The following is a 19,052-nucleotide window of genomic DNA, read 5'->3' as shown; positions in this document are numbered from 1 at the left end:
TAGGTGGGGATACTTGGAGGTATACAGGCAAAAGTGAGGGAGAACATTTAGAGGTGTACAGATTGCTACTACATTTGGAATCTTATCAGTACATAGTGGGGTATAGAAGAACAGGACATGAAAGTCTATAGTTTGTGTGTGTGTGTTTGACATTTAAAGGTCCATAATTGGGGAACAACTGGAGTATATGGGCCTCGGTTTGACACAGCTGTGATTCTATGGCCTCATGGTGACAGTTATACTTTGTCTAATACTTCGAATTTCTCGGATTTCTTCGTTCAGCCAGTATGGATAATGAGACCAAGGTGGTAGAGACACTTCGGTCTGCCCACTCAGCACCTTGCAGAATTATCTCAGCTTCTGCAGCTTTTTAAATTGGGTCATGATTCTTCACTTTGATAAGTTGCTCTGAGCAGTGTGAGAAGCAGCGAGAAGTTTCCGTCACAATTCACTTTCACACCTTTTGTGTGACTAAGCTGATATTATCTGAGGCACACGCTCTTTACACACCACCCTATGCTGCACTTACCACCCAGCACAGAGATGTATAGCAGGATTGCAGGGTGACACAGATCTGTGTGTGCATTGTCATAAGAAAGTTACAGTATTCACATACATATGAGATGTAACTGCTAGTTAGAAGTATCATGCAGTCCCTTTGTTTAAAGAGCAACCGAACTGCAGGCAGCAAGTAAGACCAATCGGAGAACTACTATTATCCAGAAAACATGGCTTCTAAAGGATTGAGGTAGCGGGCAGTTGGGTGCAGAGGTGACTGGCAGAATTACAGCAGGTAGGCCGAGTTCTTCAGAGTCATTTTGAATGAAAATTTGTCCTCCTTGGAGTGTTCCTTTGGAGAAATATTATATGGTCAGTGCAGGATTGCCGCCTTCCCATAGCAGTGTGTGTGTGTGTGTGTGTGTATGTATATGTGTATGTATATGTATATATATGTGTATATATATATATATATATATATATATAATATATAAAATACACACACAGTGTAGCACTTCTAAACAATCAATATTCATCCAGTGACACAAGTATTATACATATAAAATTGATAGACAGTGTGCATGTGCTGATGACGTCAGCACATGCAGATACAGGGGATATCTTCTAAACCATGCAGGTTTAGGAGATCTCGGGTAGCTACAGGTAAGCCTTATTATAGGCTTACCTGTAGCAAAAAGTGTATTGTAAGGGTTTACAACCACTTTAAAGAGGGAGTCCACCGACATTTTTTTAATTAAAAGTCAGCAGCTACAAATACTGCAGCTGCTGACTACACACACACACACACACACACACACACACACACACACCACCCACTTTATTAGGTACACCCGTTTGCTAAAATACTTTTATAGCATTTTCCCTAATTTTGTAAGCAATGGTTTCAATCCTTGTTATAAAAAGTGCAGAAAATGATTTATAATTATTTATATACACATTGCAAAGTCCTTCTCTCATTTCTCTCTGCATACTTCTGCAGCTGTAAACAGTAATTCTTGCCGCACAGGGTCCCTGAGGACATAGTTGCGCTCCAGCAATGGCTGGTCACATATGGACACAGCCCTCAGCAACAAATCTCATTCCTAAACACAGAAGACATATACAAACTATACATCTGCACTGTCCTGAGCCACAAATATGTACACAAGTCAGACATAGACATTATCCTCTGCAAGTGTAGAAAGAGTGCATGCATTCTCCTAGCTGTTAGCGGCAGATCACTTGTACCACATATTGGCGATTTGTACGGCGGAGCTGAGCGGCGTGTTGTTACAGTCAGTATAGCCGTCCAGCCCTTCATTCCAGTGAGCACAATTGTGGCATTTTCGCGATGAATGACCGGACTTCACTTCTTTGCCTTTGTTTGGCCATATACAGTTAGATACTCTATTGTGAACATTGAAGATACTCTTTCTTCCCTTGTGCTTCCAATCTGGAGACAATTTTTCTCACAAGGCTGTCCGTATAAGGGTCAAGTTGGAATTTATCTATATTAAGTCTACAGAGTATTTGCAGGTTTGGTGATTTTGGAGTGGATTAGAGGAGGGACCCTCGTTGGGTGTCAGTGCTGCCTATGACCTGCGGGGAACCGTTTTCCATTGTTTTCAGTCATTCGTGATTATGTGGGGCATCAGACACAGTTATTCTTTGCAATAATTGTTGCTTGTACATGTCTATAAATCCCCTGAAGAAGGGCAGGTTTGCCTGAAACGATCGTCGGGTTGCACACTTTGAGCTACATTTTTATGTAAATAGAAAAGGGGAAAACACTGCGCTATGGTTTGTAAAAAATGACCACAACAGCCAAAACAGCCGCCAACACTAAAAACAAACAAAGTTCAACAGATGGAATAATAAAAACAGTGTAGCGCTTCAATAATAATATGTGTAATCAACACAAATTAAAAAAAAAAAAAAAAAAATAACAGGACAAAAAATCGCATAGAACTAGATGCCTGAAAGAAAAAGTCCAACATAAGGCACTCATTCCACTATGTTGATGGCATAGGAGTGGCCAAACCGTCACATGGAAGGAGAATGGTGTGCTAGACGAATATGTTCATGCAGGTAGACTTGATTGTAACAATAGTAGATAAATACTTCTTACCGGAACAGTTGGACTCACGCAATCATATGACGGCTGAGTCTAGAAGGCTTGGGGTCACAGTCAAGGACCAAAGAGTGTGAAGAGAGAGGTCAGTTGAGCTGGTGATGGAGCTCCAGGCGGTTGTAGGCTCAAAGATGGGTCCTTTCAGATGGAACATCAAAGGTCGAAGTGGTCAAGCTCAAACGCAGCCCGTTGGACCAATACTCCAGCCTCCCCCGAATGGGGAGGGGGGTGTTTGTGAGGTTTTAAACCAAAACCATGAAAAGAAGGGAAAAGAAAAAAAGGCTCCACATGGTGCGGGTCAAACGATATAAAAACGTTGGTTTATTGAAGTCAAAAGGTAACAAATGACTTAGTGATCACATAAAAAAAACAAAATGAACTTAAAAGCAATGTGGGGTACCAACAGCTCGCCCGACGCGTTTCGACATATGTGTCTTCAACTGGGGCATGTTGGAACCCACCACATTGCTGACAAATATATAGAGAATGAGAGAGAGGTTCCGCCTATCAAGAGGCGGGACATCCAATCTCAGACAACCTCTTAAAGCGACAGTATACAATTCAGTCAAACCAAAGTATACCAATTCAGACACTATAAGCAAATGCAAATAACATCTCAAAATACCACACATGCAGAATGTTAGCTGGGTATTGATGACAATAAAATCTAAAAAATAAATAAAAAATATAAAAATAAGCCACCATGCTCACGCATGGATAACACTAAATAGATTACATTATTCATAGCCTAATCAGATATATGGATGCAACATAATACAAATCACTTATGAAACATATGCAAGGGACACATCAAGCAATAATACATAAAGGTAACACCTGCATTGTTAGTATACATGGAATACATTAAACATTTACCAGAGACTGTCAGTTTGTATTTGCATAATTCACAGTCTCATCAGACTTATGAATTGCAAACAGCCCTAGTGCTCATACAGAGCGCATACAAAAAACACATCCAGTCATGGTACAAACGATCAGATCTGCACTGTCAATTGTACATAAGCTGCACTATACCAACCCAAGAGCAAGCTGATTTGTATATATTATAACAAAAACAGAGCTATGAAATTCTCAGCGGTGATATCTAATAGAGCTCTATCATTAAATGTCTCTTACTTTGTTATGCCAGCAATGTGTGACCTGGAGATGTGTATAAGTAATCATGGTGAAACTTGATACGTGATGATCGGTTTAGTAAAGTTTAGATCAGATAATCTAAACTGTCATAACATGAGATGACACAGAAAGGACTGAACCAATCACTAAGTGCATGTATCATGTGGTTAGATGTGGGAGTGGTTGAGAAAAGCTCAAGTCTGTGAAGTAGGGGCGTGTATATTTGCATATCATTGGGCAAAAGTGTGAGGAGGAGGTATCTTTCAAAGCCTGGCGCCAAATTACTCATTATTATGCGTTCCATGCTGCAGATCACAGCAAACTTAATGAACGCCTATAGGTGCATGCCGGCGAAGTGGGGCGTGTGCATACGAACGTCACATATTGCGTATTCGTGCAGAGACTGAATAAACAGAAGGGGGCGTGTGAGATGTGGAAGAGGGAAGAGCCTTTCAATCTGGCGCCAACTTCCCACATGGAAAGCGTCACACGCCACTGGGCGTGGCCAGCAGCAAAAGGGCCAATCCAAGGGTCTATCAATATACACATGCGCCCTGACTAATGACGTAATTACGTCATGTCATGCGCAGTGATGGATCAAGGGTGGAAGCAACGAGATGATCCCGGGGACTATGGGAGATGTGACGATATCACGTCACGTCCAATAATAGAGCCCGACGTAACCGTGGTAACCACGGAAATGTCACCGCTTTTAAAGGCAAAAGGATACCGCAAATAAAGGAACGCAAGTACACAAATAAAAAGAAAAGACAAATATCACTAAACCGTCAGATTATACTTCTTACTGTGGAAAATTTGGCCACTAATAGCCAAAGGTTATGTGAAATGGGAAATTGGGAATAATCGCATGGGTCAGATGTAAAGCGCCCAAATTACGCACATATTGACCTGAAAGATATAAATTTAAATTTTGAGGTACCAGAAACCCAAAAAGAAGGACCTTAAAATATAATGAAAATGGCATATTCTCAACTAATGCCAAAAGTGAAATTGGACATAAAAGTGAGAATGTGAAAGGAACTCGGTCCCAGATCCCACATGATCTAGAAAAAATGCGTAATGAACGCATATAACCAGATTCAAGCAGAGATCTGAAAGGGAGATATGTGAAAGAAAAAAAATTTTTTGTAAGAAAAAATATATGATGGGGACGCAAGGTGTATACGGTGAATTGAGAATTGTGTCGCAGAGAGCGCGAATTTAGGAAGTGAAAGTGAAAAGTAAAGTGCCCGATGAATGGATAATAGGTATATTGGTGTATAATACCGAGGAAAAGGAGGACTAAAGAAGTAGTTAGGAGTATAAAACAAATCAATAATAAAAATGATAATATATGGCACTAGTGATCCATAATAAGATAGATTAGGCCTGATTAATAAAGCTGTTAATGTCCCAATCTGTGTTCATGCCAAAGGGGGAGTAGCACCTCAATTCATAGATCCAAATTGTCTCGAGACGCGAAACCCCCCTCAGGCATGAGTCTCCCCTCCAGTTTGGGACAAATTTGTCAATGATTTGAAAACGGGTGCCCGTAGGATCTCTGTTGTGTTTTTCAAGATAATGTCTCGGAACAGGGTGTTTATCGCACCCTTTTTTGATTTTGCTAAGATGTTCGTTGACTCTAATGGAGAAATTACGAATAGTGCGGCCAACATATTGTTGGTTGCAAGGACAGGTGATCAAATAAACAATGTACCTCGTGACACAAGTGGTAAAGTGTTTCATGAGGTATCTACGTGCAGTGGATGAAGATGTAAAGGAGTCACTTTTGCCCTTACCCAGCATATTATGTAGGCAGACATTGCATTTTCTGCAGGGAAAGTAACCCTTACTCTGGGGGAAAAATTGTATTGATTTAGGAATATCTATTACATTAGGAGCGATATCATTTTGTATGGATCGAGCTCCCCTGTAAATAGTTCCAGCTTTATTTGGAATCATCCCACCCAAAATTTTGTCACTTTGTAGTACCTTCCAGTGCCTGTTAATAATTCGCTTTATGTCATTGTGTTGTGTGGAGAAAGTTGTAAAGAAAGACCATTTATATTTATCACTTGTTACTGTTTTGACTTTCTTCTGTGTAAGAGAGGCCCTGTCGGTGTGTAAAGCTGCCTGGATCTCGACATCAAGAGTACGTGGATCATAACCCTTGTCCAAGAACCTCTTACGGATGGTGTAAGATTGGGAAATATAGTCACTGACATTCGTGCAGTTGCGCCTGAGCCTGAGAAACTGACTGCGTGGGATGGAATTAAGCCATTGACGATGATGGCAGCTGTCAACAGGAATATAACCATTCCGATCCGTTGGTTTGAAGAAAGTCTTCAGGACCAGGCGTTTCTGCACTATAGTAACCTCTAAGTCAAGAAAGTGGATGTTAGTTGTACTGGCCTCAAAGGTCAACTGAATGCCGCGATCATTGGCATTGAGGGTTGCCATGAAGGAGTCAAGAGAGGGCCGGCTGCCCCTCCATAGGAGGAGGATGTCGTCTATATACCTAGCCCACAGCACCAGTTCAGGCCTGTTAAGGGCATAGACGACATCCTCCTCCCACTGGGCCATAAACAGATTGGCCAGGCTGGGTGCATATTTGGCCCCCATGGCAACCCCTCTGTTCTGGGTATAAAAGGTACCCTGGAACCAGAAATAATTATGAGACATAGCGAACTCTAATAGCTGCATAAGGAAATTCCTGTGTATCACAGGAAGTGTAGAATCCCTGGAGAGAAACAATTCAGCAGCTCTCAGGCCTAAATCTTGTGGGATACAAGTATATAGTGCAGAAACATCTGCTGTAACAAGAATAAGATCATCATGGTACTCAATATTCTCAAGTAGTCGAATAGTATCACCTGTATCCTGTAAGTAGGAAGGTATATTCCTTACTAGGGGCTGTAAATAGGAATCTATATATTTCCCTATTCGCGAGGTGATGGAATTAATACCACTCACAATAGGGCGGCCAGGTGGATTGGCAGAGTCCTTATGTATCTTAGGAAGTTGGTATATTGTCGGAATGCGTGGAGCCAGTGGGATCATAAATTCTCTTTCTTTCTTATTTAGAATATTCAGAGAAAAACCTTCGTCTATGATCTGTATAAGTGTTTTTTTGTATTTAAGGGTAGGGTCACCTGGTAGAGGGCTATAAGTAGTGACATCGCTCAATAATCTATTCATTTCCCCTATGTAACGAGATTTGTCTAAGACCACTATACCCCCCCCTTTGTCTGCAGGGCGAATGATGAGATTTTTCCTTTCACATAAAGATTTAAGGCCCTGTGCTATAGAAGGGTCTTGATGTGTCCTTTTTATGGGTAACTGGTCTAAATCGTTTAAAACGAGATTTTTAAAAACATTAATAGATGGAGGTAAGATACCTGGGTTGAACAAAGATGGATTGCTCAAACCAGAGTGTCTAACTGATGTAGGATGAGAAATTTTATTGGTTACACTTGGAAGAGACAAAAAATGTCTCTGGATGTGTAGCTTACGGATGAACTTATGCACATCAATGAATGTGTTAAATTTGTTGAGTTTTCTAGGTGGGACGAATTTAAGGCCCTTATCTAGAATACTTTTTTCACTTGCTGATAATATTGCTGTGCTTAAATTGAAAATGCCCGCACCTACTGTGTCCTTTTTCTTTTTGTGCTGGATGCGCCTCCCCCCTCTGGTGCCTCGTTTGGTTTTTGGTTTCCTCCACGTATGGGGGTATCCCTGTGAAAATCCTGATAATAAGGGGGCCCTGATGGATGATTGCGGTTATATGGGGGTCTAAACGGAGGTTCATCATTGTAAGTCATGTAAGGAGGAGGGTCGCGTTGAGAATCAAAATGGTCCTCTTCCCTAAGGGGTAGATAACGATTATAAGTGCGAATTGGAGTACTATGTGAGTAGTCCTCCCTACTGTGACCATAATTGTCATCCCTCCGATTTCTACTATATTCACGGGAAGTGTATTGGTGACCACCATTGTTATTTCCATGATGTCTATCTGGGCCATAACCCTGATTATTTCTCCCTTTACCCTTATGCCAAGGTTTAGAGCCTTTCCCTTGGAGGTTAGGGTATTGGGCTTGGGCAGGGGATCTATATGCATAGTTATTTGTTCTAGGGGGTCCGCTGGACCTAGGCGGGGGTGGGGGAGGTTCATATGTTAACCTTCTTTCGGTCTCCATAGCCTCGGGTTGCATAATATCTGATGGCGGATCATTACCCGGTTCTGAACCAATTTTTTTCTGCCAATTAAAAACAGCATTGGATTTGTAATCGTTAACGTCACGATTATACTTTTTTTGTTTTTTAGTACGTTGATCTTTTTCCTCTTTCTCCAGATGGTTTCTTAGATTGGAGGATAACGTATTATACTCTGGTGTACCCAATGCTGGTATAAGTTTTTCTTTGATATCTTTGATTTCTTTGTCAATGAGGGGTAGCCTGGCCTGCTTCTTATCTATCAAGAAATTTAACAGTTTAATACCCATCTCATTGAAAAAGATGAACCAGGCATCAAACTCAACCTCCCCCTGTTGAGGATGTATGTCCCAACGTAAACCCCGAGGGACCATTTTCTCTTTAATATATTGCCTCAAGAAGGCGATGTCCCATTGAAGGTGAACTTCTGAGACCATCACGTTCTTGAGTCTGGTGAAGAGACCACTGACTTCAGTATTAGTGGAGTTAGATGTAAACACACCATCAGTATTGAAGGATCTAGAGGTCCTATATTCAAAGATATCCATTGTGTACGAAAAACAATATTGCCAAAAATTATATAGAGAGCAACAAAACTGAAAACGAAAAGAAGCTGCAGTGGATAATAAGTCACAAAGGTAAATAGAAAAGGGGAAAACACTGCGCTATGGTTTGTAAAAAATGACCACAACAGCCAAAACAGCCGCCAACACTAAAAACAAACAAAGTTCAACAGATGGAATAATAAAAACAGTGTAGCGCTTCAATAATAATATGTGTAATCAACACAAATTAAAAAAAAAAAAAAAAAAATAACAGGACAAAAAATCGCATAGAACTAGATGCCTGAAAGAAAAAGTCCAACATAAGGCACTCATTCCACTATGTTGATGGCATAGGAGTGGCCAAACCGTCACATGGAAGGAGAATGGTGTGCTAGACGAATATGTTCATGCAGGTAGACTTGATTGTAACAATAGTAGATAAATACTTCTTACCGGAACAGTTGGACTCACGCAATCATATGACGGCTGAGTCTAGAAGGCTTGGGGTCACAGTCAAGGACCAAAGAGTGTGAAGAGAGAGGTCAGTTGAGCTGGTGATGGAGCTCCAGGCGGTTGTAGGCTCAAAGATGGGTCCTTTCAGATGGAACATCAAAGGTCGAAGTGGTCAAGCTCAAACGCAGCCCGTTGGACCAATACTCCAGCCTCCCCCGAATGGGGAGGGGGGTGTTTGTGAGGTTTTAAACCAAAACCATGAAAAGAAGGGAAAAGAAAAAAAGGCTCCACATGGTGCGGGTCAAACGATATAAAAACGTTGGTTTATTGAAGTCAAAAGGTAACAAATGACTTAGTGATCACATAAAAAAAACAAAATGAACTTAAAAGCAATGTGGGGTACCAACAGCTCGCCCGACGCGTTTCGACATATGTGTCTTCAACTGGGGCATGTTGGAACCCACCACATTGCTGACAAATATATAGAGAATGAGAGAGAGGTTCCGCCTATCAAGAGGCGGGACATCCAATCTCAGACAACCTCTTAAAGCGACAGTATACAATTCAGTCAAACCAAAGTATACCAATTCAGACACTATAAGCAAATGCAAATAACATCTCAAAATACCACACATGCAGAATGTTAGCTGGGTATTGATGACAATAAAATCTAAAAAATAAATAAAAAATATAAAAATAAGCCACCATGCTCACGCATGGATAACACTAAATAGATTACATTATTCATAGCCTAATCAGATATATGGATGCAACATAATACAAATCACTTATGAAACATATGCAAGGGACACATCAAGCAATAATACATAAAGGTAACACCTGCATTGTTAGTATACATGGAATACATTAAACATTTACCAGAGACTGTCAGTTTGTATTTGCATAATTCACAGTCTCATCAGACTTATGAATTGCAAACAGCCCTAGTGCTCATACAGAGCGCATACAAAAAACACATCCAGTCATGGTACAAACGATCAGATCTGCACTGTCAATTGTACATAAGCTGCACTATACCAACCCAAGAGCAAGCTGATTTGTATATATTATAACAAAAACAGAGCTATGAAATTCTCAGCGGTGATATCTAATAGAGCTCTATCATTAAATGTCTCTTACTTTGTTATGCCAGCAATGTGTGACCTGGAGATGTGTATAAGTAATCATGGTGAAACTTGATACGTGATGATCGGTTTAGTAAAGTTTAGATCAGATAATCTAAACTGTCATAACATGAGATGACACAGAAAGGACTGAACCAATCACTAAGTGCATGTATCATGTGGTTAGATGTGGGAGTGGTTGAGAAAAGCTCAAGTCTGTGAAGTAGGGGCGTGTATATTTGCATATCATTGGGCAAAAGTGTGAGGAGGAGGTATCTTTCAAAGCCTGGCGCCAAATTACTCATTATTATGCGTTCCATGCTGCAGATCACAGCAAACTTAATGAACGCCTATAGGTGCATGCCGGCGAAGTGGGGCGTGTGCATACGAACGTCACATATTGCGTATTCGTGCAGAGACTGAATAAACAGAAGGGGGCGTGTGAGATGTGGAAGAGGGAAGAGCCTTTCAATCTGGCGCCAACTTCCCACATGGAAAGCGTCACACGCCACTGGGCGTGGCCAGCAGCAAAAGGGCCAATCCAAGGGTCTATCAATATACACATGCGCCCTGACTAATGACGTAATTAATTTGTGTTGATTACACATATTATTATTGAAGCGCTACACTGTTTTTATTATTACATTTTTATGTATTAGATTGTGATGGTTTCTTGTATATTTATATGTAATCAATACATTTTTGTACTATTATTTTCTGACGTTTGGTGTTCTCAGTCACTTTTAAAGTCCCGTTTCCTTGGGGGTTTGTTTCTTTATACAAATATTTCTTGGGATGTGGTGACTGACAACATTATTATTTTCCGTGTGTATTGGGTTTTTTCTGACCTTGCTTTCTCCTCATGGCCAGCGCTGCCCACATTGGGAGGCTCTCTAGACACGCCAGTCTCTGAGCTGCAGATTGATGAATATTTTGGTTTGGGGTTTATACAGGCTTATAGCAGAACATTATAGTAGATGTAAACCTAATCACTAAAATCTCATAGAAGTTGTAGCGGGTTAATGTAATTTTTAATATTGTTAAATCCAGTGGCGGCCCGTCCGTTAGGGGTACAGGGGTGCCACCCCCCCCCCCCATGCATGCTTCCAGCCCCGTAACTTACATACACTAATTGAGTGTTTCTGACGTCACCCTGTCATATGGGCTTCGAAGACTATAAGTGGACATTTCAACACACTGAGATCATGTAACCAAGGATGAGAAAAAGGTGAAAACAAGAGTTTTAGAAAAAAAAACATGGCAGCTGTTAATGATGCACAGAGCAAACTAAATGTCCTCTAGTTGGAGTTTACACAGTTCTGCAATTCAAGGACAATTGTGGATATGGCATCTTAGATTGAAGTGTGTCTGAGCAAAGCAGCACTGTGGTTTTTGACGAACCACAAGACCCCGCAGTTGTTCTGAGCTTCCTGCTGTCCACTGCAGGACATGCTGAGATTTGTAGTTCCTGAATAGTTGGAGCCTTGCAGGTTTTCCTTGTCACACCCTCTACAAAATGAGCTTCAGGTAGAAGCCGTTAGGGTGATGAAGCTGCAGTAGGCTGTGGTGATGGCGTACAGACAGATTATATGGAGTGAATTGTATTTGGCAGATGTGCAGTTTGCTGTGTGTGTGTATATAAAAGTTACTGTATACAAAGACTAAACACAGAACAGAGGGTGAGAGGCGCCTCTGCAGGGGCCACTAACCCAGTGTCAGGCCATGCGATATCTGCAGAAATATTTCCTTATTTAAACAGAAAATGCTCTCGTGAGCCTGGGAACTTTCCATTCACAGGGCCCTCTTGGGGTTTGCGGTCACTGTGCACAACAGCTGTGGCCTGAAAAACGGAGCCAAACGTGTGCATGGGTCGGGACGCGTTTCAATCACCATCCAGTGAATTCTAGATTACTAAAGCATCACCCAGTTTGAGGCTGCTCTGTGCCTGGCAAGCTTCGGGCTGCACTTTCTGAATCTGAAATGCACCCCCACCGCCTTCTCTGTGCGCATATTAAAGGCTGTTGTGTTTCCACTGTGATAAAATGTCCATTATGTGGCTGGAGACCAGACAGAACTGTGATTGGTGAGCAGAATGGGGGTTCTGTCTCTGGCCAACAGTATTTTTAGAATCAGGGTTCCCCTGTAGCTGAATGGGGAGACATATTTTCCCAGTGAGGACAGTGCATTCCTATCATGTGACGGGCATAATAAGTCTGTTTCTGCGCCCGCCATCACTGGCTGCGGCCTAACACAGGCTCCATTGTGCACAGGAATAGCATGTGAGTCCCATTGACTGGTTTCAGTCTTTGAACCCTGTTCAGGTTATGGGTCATTGGGTTGCAGCGAAGGACAGAGGCGTGCTGTTATCAGCCAATTTGCGGTTGCTCCGGGACTTTCCAGAGCAGCGCCATGCTCAGGAATCAAGCGGTCACATGTCTCGCTAATAAAGTGCGAAGGCCCGTGGGCAGTGCCCTGTGTGTAGACATATTGTTTTAGTGTACAAGATGGCTACAGGGAGGCAATTTAGAATCCACCATGGGTGTTACAATGTAGAGGATCAGACATGTCTATAGTCAGACAACACAGAAGTAAGGTCAGGCACACCACTAACGCACATCTGCAGACTGCTAGTCTTTGTTCAGGCACTTCCTGTGGGTAACAATACTATGTCCAGGTCTCCCAGTGGTGCTCCTGCATTGTCACCATGTCACATGTACCCCAGAAGATGATTACTGACGCATTTCATAGTGACGGTCTACTGGTGTCACTATCAGCAAGGAAGTCCAGAACAAAGATGTGCAACCCAGAGAAAGTAGTGGAAAGAGACGAGCAGCACTGAGAAGTAAAAACAGACTTTTATGGAAAAATGAAATCAAATGGTTTATGATGAACAGCGCACTGTGCAAACTAAATGTCCAGTTGTGGTGCTAAAACCTACTTTAAATATTTGGTGATCATATGGGGAACATATGACAGGGAGAGCCATTTAGGGATTCTGCAGTGTATGGAATTAAGTTATATAAACCTGTCAGAACTTATCTGTTCTGTATCCATGCTTTGTACCTTGTACTATTTCTGGTGGGTCGGAATGGATAGAAATTCTGACTCTGTGATGCGGAACCACCATCTATGATGGTGGGAATATATAGGCAATGCTGACCTCTCTCTTCTGTCTTTCCTAGGCAGTGGACCAATCCAGCTTTGGCAATTCCTCTTGGAGCTCCTTACAGACAAGTCATGCCAGTCTTTCATCAGCTGGACGGGGGATGGCTGGGAATTTAAACTGTCTGACCCAGATGAGGTAAGTACCTGCTGACAGGGCAGTCATCTTTTCTTGTAGCTGATATTTATTTAGTGGCATTGGATCTTTTTTTCCAGAATCCCAACAAAAAGACTGAAAATAGGCGGACTGATGTTATACTGATCATTAGGTCTCTTTGTATGTTTGTGGTTACATGTTATACATATGTGGAAGCTTGTATAGGGAGATCGTCAAGAGAGTTCCTGCATCTACACCTCCGTCCATAAAACACACAAGTCACTCAGCATCTTCTCTGCTGACTTTATGTGGGCAATCCCTCAAAGGCTCCTATAGTGTAGAAACATCCTATACACTTGCAGGATATTGGAACTTACAAAGTATACTGGGACAGTTCACTAGACCATTTAAATATTATGCATCTGTAAACATAAGTTAATAACCAACAGATGTCTGTTTAGAACCAACTCCCCTCTGGTGTTCTAAGTCCTTGGCTACAAGGCACAGGTCTATTCTCTTCTTCCGAATGGGGTCTATAGTGTGCAGGCTCCTAGTGAACAATGTAAAAGGTTGTCCAGACCCTCACCCCCCCCAATATTCAACCAGACAGCTTTCCCTTTCCATATATCCAATATTTTCTCCCTAATGTCTTTTCTCTTTCAATCATTGACGGACACAGCTCCTTTAAATCTTGACCTTAGGGTTATATCGCCACCTTCAGGAGAGGACTAGGCAGAACATGTAAAACTGGTAGCCAATTGGCTTATAATTTCAGGCTGTTCATTTAAGCGCTGACAAAAAAAAAAAACCTGGAAGCCGATTGGCTACTATGCAAGGCTGCACAAGATTTTGCACTCTCTAGTTTTAGTAAATCAACCCCACAGGCTGTAACTAACAATGCAGACAGTTCTTCCAGAATGACTGGGCTATTAGTCCTGGTGAGTGGTGTGGCTTTTCTTGTTGGGAGGAAAGGGGTTGATAAGTGTGAATGAAAACACTTTTTAGGCTGTGGGGGGATCTGGCATTTGTAAATCACTGCTGTACAATCATGTGTTTTTTGGTATTATTCAATTACAATCTGTATTTTGTATCATGTTCTTATACTGTAGCTTTTTTTTCTGACATTAATTCTCTCTATTATTCATTTTCTTGGATTTCTTTTGACATTTCACTATTGAAATTACACATTTTTGGGTAACTTCCAACCTATCCCTATTGTACCTGGCAAAGTTTCCCTCTGTCTGGACAGAATTATGGGATCATTACTCTGGGATCTGCTGTCAAACTAGATATTGGAAGAAGAATTTGTAAATGAAAAAAAAGTTTCCTCCTCAGGAGTCCTATCCATTGCTGTCCTGAACAAATTTACTGTTATATCCCTAAGCCCAGATAAAGGGGTCCTCTTAGAACCTAAAAAATGCATTGTCTTTTTATGAAATGCATTGATAAAATAACCTTTATCTGGACAGAAATGACAAGTCTGCCACTCTACTCCTTACATCCCCAGTTTCCTTACTCCATTGTCTTCATCCTTCATTATTTCAAGTGCCTGTAAAATCCAAAATCAATTTTTCATTATGTTTGGCATCATGCCTCACTGCATATCGTTTTCAAGAGCAAATAGTTTTTGGCGCAGCTCCTTACTTGTCCTATCTGGGCAGTAACAGCACTATGCAGGCTGACAACGCTATGTCCCAGGCTCACAATTGGCAGCAGCGTTGTCAGCCTGCTGTGTGCGCTCATTTAGTTGGCTGTCGCTCTGCCAGTCCGCTTTAGCGGATAAGCAGCTCCGCGGCCAACTGAAGGAGCGCACACAGCAGGCTGACAACACTGCTGCTAATTGTGAAGAGGTGGTTTGGCATTGTCAGCCTGATAAGGACTTTCCAGAAGCGGAGGTCGACCTCTGTATTCCTCAGCGTTATTTTACTCAAACAACCCACCCTTGAAATATAAAATTTGTCTCTGCTCTGCAGGTTGCCCGGCGTTGGGGGAAAAGGAAGAACAAGCCTAAGATGAACTATGAAAAGCTTAGCCGCGGCCTTCGATACTACTACGACAAGAACATCATTCACAAAACAGCCGGCAAGCGCTATGTCTACCGCTTTGTATGTGACTTGCAAAGCCTTCTGGGATATGTACCAGAGGAGCTCCATGCCATGTTGGATGTTAAACCGGACAACGACGAATAGAAACACTGTCAGAGACTTATTGGAAAAAAAAGACCAAAGCCCCTCTCTCTGGGAATGTGCAAGATGGACACAAAGGATTCTGGGAAGAGGGGTCTCCCCACATGCCAGGCGGGATTAAGAGACGTGGCTACTTAAGAAGTTAGCTGGGTTCTTTCCTGCCTTAAAGCTGAACGAGGACCAAGAGAAGAGCAAGTTGATGGCTTTTTTTTTATTAATCAGAATCATTCCCGATGTCGTGCCAGTATTTCTGACCTTTTCTTTTTATCTTGAAAGCTGATTTCCTTTAAAAAGTTACAATATGTGCAAGAGAAAAGCAGCCACAGAGGCGGGTCATATCCGTACCGGAGCAGAGAAACGGTACCGCAAGGCTCAGAGCCCTACGTAAGTCTTGTCCAGGTTTTGTGCCTGATGTGACCACAGAGCTCCAGTGTTAATTGAATCTTCTCAGGACCCAAGTGCAAATGCAGTAACCAAATGATAGCCAATCCTTGCCTGTATTTTACCGCATAAAACGCCATAAGCCCCAAATGCCTAATTTCCGCTATTGTTTAAGCTTTCTCACTGAGCCGCCAACGTGACTTTCTTCTCTCCATCTTAAGTGTTCCCAGATTGTATTTTTATAGAGATGATAAATATATGTGTATATATTTTATAAGAGTTTTTTTTTTTTAATGAGATAGTTGTACAGATTTAAAGTTTTTTTTGTTTTGTTTTTTATTTCAAGTGTGCCAAAGATGTTTCTCTATTGGCTTTGGTCAGCTGTGACAATCCTATGTGTTGTAGTAAGGACACTGCTTAAAGTGTAAGTCCCGCCAAGACTTTGTAGTTTGTGATGGATGGAGGTTCATTAGAATCCCTGCTGGATTTTTTTTTTTTTTTTTTTACTTCTGTTCCACTGGAGAGATCCTGTCCCAGTCACAATGGTTTCTCCAGTAAGGGAAAATCTCCAACAGCAACAGAGACAGGCTAGAATCCGTGTCAGATTTGTACATCTATCACGTGGAAAGGCTAAAAAAAATAAAATAAAATAAAAAAAGATATAATATGTATAAAATGATTTTTTTATTTTAAACCTTCATTTCCATCTTGCACAGTTGTAGAGACTCTCTTCCCATACTTATTCTGATTTCACTGTACACGGTGAGCTTCTCACAATGTGAATTATAAGCTTCAGAAAATCATATGGAGTCCACCTCATTGCCTCACTGTAGGATATCCAGCATTAGCTAGTTCTAGGGACACTAACCCCTTCAGACTGGCACTGCCCTTAAAAGTAGTTTTGAAGGCAGAAGGTTTTTTTTTTTTTATCTTAATGCATTAAGATGATAAACCTGTGTGCAGCTCCCCCATATACTTACCTGAGCCCCATCTTGATCCAGTGATGTTGAATGAGCGCCATTGGCTCCCACTGCTGTCAATCAGTCTGTGAGCCAACGAGAAACGGGGAGTGGGGCTGAGCAACGGCTCTGTGTCTGGACAGCAGCAGGTGTCTCCATAGCAAGCTGCTTGCTGTGGAGGCCCTTGGCAGCAGGGAGGGGCCAGGAGCGTCGGTGAGGGACCTGAGAAGAGGAGGATCTGGGCTGCTGTGTGCAAAACCACTGCACAGAGCAGATAAGTATGACATGTTTGTTATTTTTAAACTAGAATATATCACTTTTAGGCATTTTGACATTTGCTCCTCCCAAGAACAAGCCCAATGCTTGCATCAGGGCTGCAGGCTCTTGAGAGGAGTAATTTAGCAGTATCCTGTGATGTTTTTAGGAAGTTATGTACAGGAACCTGCTGGTCCCTCCCATCAGCCATGATCCATTTGCATTGCATAGAGAAGCACGACACTCTAGTGATGACATCTGGCTCTATAATAAATGATGTCATGAAAATGGAAAGGTTTTACTTTAAAATTTCATTAGCATGTTAATGAGGGGAGAAGAAGGCACCAGTAAGGGCAAATTATATACCGGTACAGATTAAACTTCAGCTTTGATTATATATATATATATATATATATATATATATATATATATATATATATATATATATATATATATATATATATATATTTATTATTATTTATTATTATTTTTTTTTTGCCTTTCCATGTATTTTAAACCTTGCTTGTCCTTAAAAAATATTTTATATAGTGTTTCCTTGAACATATACTATCAGGGGTATGGAAAAATTCCCCCCAGTTGTATATTTTTAATTCTGTCTGTGTCTCTGTTGCAGATTTTTCCTTATTTCTTGTTTGGTGAAACTGCAGTTCCTAGGACATTAGGTGGAGTTGAATGTCTCCAAGGCCCCTTTCACACTGAGGCGGTGGATGCATCGGCGGTAATGCGCCGCTATTTTTAGTGGCGCTTTACTGTCAGTTTTGTGGCACTATTCAGCCGCTAGCGGGGCGCTTTTACCCCCCCCCCAACCACCCTACCCCGGCGCTTTGCTGGCGGTATAGCCATGCTGCCCATTGATTTAAATGGGCAGGAGCGGTATACACGCTCCAAAGATGCTGCTAGCAGGACTTTTTTAGCATCCTGCCAGCGCACCGCTCCAGTGTGAAAGCCCTCACGCCTTCATATTGAAGACACAGGAGCGGCTCTTTGCAGGCGCTATTTTTAGTGCTGTAGCGCCTGCAAAGTGTCCCGGTGTGAAAGGGGTCTAACAACCCCGGATTACAGTAAAAACCTGACAGAGGTTCTAAGCCTTTCTAAGTCTATCCAACACTTAAAAAAAAAAAAAAAAAAAGTTCTGGCTAGACATACACTTCTAAGACACTGACATATGCTATGGTTTTGCCGAGCCATTATGGTTTACTGCTCAGCCGGTTGTAAAGATTGTGTCTGAAGGAGCAGTCACCCAATTAGCTGCTTTCTTACATTATCCGTTGGAAACACAGCAGGGGAAAGCTGACTGGTGGACAATTTTCCTCCATATGGCCCGCATTCCCTGCCCCCGCTCCTCTGATAAGTCCCATATGGAGGGCACGGGACATTCCACTAGAAGGAATATTTGCCATTCATGATAGATGTCTGGGTGCTCCTGTGAGAGCAGCTTGTTGTCACACGCCTGCAGGGGTGATTTAAGGCACTGACAAGGCTGCTTACCATATCATCCGCTCCCATCTGGGGACAGAGGATGCCAGAGTACTTCATACATTCCTCACATCCTTCGGGTTAACCCTTCCCAGGCTGGGCGAAAAATTCAGTGCTGTGCGGTATGCTCCATAGACTGTCTAAGATTAGGAAAATTGATTAAAGAAAGGGATTTGCCTTATTTTTTGTCTATATAGATTACATTTTTTTCAAATATATTAGTCCACCTTTGAGACTGTTTGTTTCATTTTATACCCATATTTCAGGTGCAACATGAAGCATGATCGCATACCGCATCATCCTAACACCCCCCCCCCCCCCAAAAAATAAAAAATAAAAATCAGAGTGCATCTGCTGACTGAGTTTAGCGTGGCTGTGCGTAGCTCTGGCCAATGAGCCGCACCATAAAGTT

At 41.8% G+C, this 19,052-nt stretch overlaps 1 protein-coding gene across 2 annotated transcripts in view; it reads left to right on the top strand.

Moving 5' to 3' along the window:
- ETS1 (ETS proto-oncogene 1, transcription factor) overlaps nucleotides 1-17,526 on the top strand; it is a 51,795-nt gene extending 34,269 nt beyond the window's left edge. For both annotated transcript variants that reach the window (XM_077457849.1, XM_077457847.1), the window contains 2 exons: nucleotides 13,286-13,404; nucleotides 15,336-17,526. In XM_077457849.1, the coding sequence (XP_077313975.1) occupies nucleotides 13,286-13,404; nucleotides 15,336-15,551 (335 nt within the window). In that variant the 3' untranslated portion in view covers nucleotides 15,552-17,526. The remainder of the gene's footprint in view (nucleotides 1-13,285; nucleotides 13,405-15,335) is intronic.
- Nucleotides 17,527-19,052: the final 1,526 nt, after the last annotated feature.

The sequence above is a fragment of the Lithobates pipiens genome, unplaced genomic scaffold (genome assembly GCF_037356315.1).
Source record: "Lithobates pipiens isolate NorthernLeopardFrog02 unplaced genomic scaffold, aLitPip1_a1.2 Scaffold_27, whole genome shotgun sequence".
In the NCBI taxonomy this organism is placed as follows: domain Eukaryota; kingdom Metazoa; phylum Chordata; class Amphibia; order Anura; family Ranidae; genus Lithobates; species Lithobates pipiens.
This window is presented reverse-complemented; position numbering and strand designations above follow the sequence as displayed.